General features: G+C 37.7%; 1 protein-coding gene across 1 annotated transcript in view; it reads left to right on the top strand.

Moving 5' to 3' along the window:
* Positions 1-81: 81 nt before the first annotated feature.
* The window catches only part of FANCL (Fanconi anemia, complementation group L), a gene marked incomplete at its 5' end in the record, with an annotated part of 50111 nt that continues 49608 nt past the window's right edge, over positions 82-584 (top strand). The window contains one exon of the mRNA XM_008590254.1: positions 82-211. Coding sequence (XP_008588476.1) covers positions 82-211 — 130 coding nt within the window. The remainder of the gene's footprint in view (positions 212-584) is intronic.

Below are 584 nucleotides of genomic sequence, written 5' to 3'. Positions count from 1 at the left end.
AATGGATTAATAGGGATATAGCAAGTACTTTCATTTCATATCCTATCATCTTCAACTCCATTCCCCCCCAACCCTCCCCAGTGTGATCATTTTTTATTCTCTTCTACTCACCAGACTTGTGTATGTGGATACTTGCTTCAGTACCATCAAGTTAAAAGCAGAAGATGCTTCTGGTAGAGAGCATCTAATCACTCTCAAGTTGAAGGCAAAGGTATGTGCCTCATTAAACTGTTACTGTGGTCAGGAAATACTTTGTGGGGTGAACTCTGCGAATGTTTTCAGTATAAAGAAGTGCTAATTGCTTCTAGAAGTGCATATTATGATACTTTTCAAAATTGATTTTGGAAAGCCTAAAAGNGACTTTATGATAAGGAAATTTTACAAATAAACTCCACAGCCTCAGAGTACCATAATGTTATTTTTGTAACATCTTTATAGAAAAGAGTAGACGCTTCCAGTATCCCAAGAACGCTAGTTCTGTTGACAAAGTTGTTTACCTAACCTTCATTACCTTTGTATTTCCCCCCAGTTCCTGTCCCAGCCCCCTGACACAGACACACATATATGCATACTTCTTATTGTTT

The sequence above is a fragment of the Galeopterus variegatus genome, unplaced genomic scaffold, assembly GCF_000696425.1.
Source record: "Galeopterus variegatus unplaced genomic scaffold, G_variegatus-3.0.2 Scaffold5946, whole genome shotgun sequence".
In the NCBI taxonomy this organism is placed as follows: Eukaryota; Metazoa; Chordata; class Mammalia; order Dermoptera; family Cynocephalidae; genus Galeopterus; species Galeopterus variegatus.
This window is presented reverse-complemented; position numbering and strand designations above follow the sequence as displayed.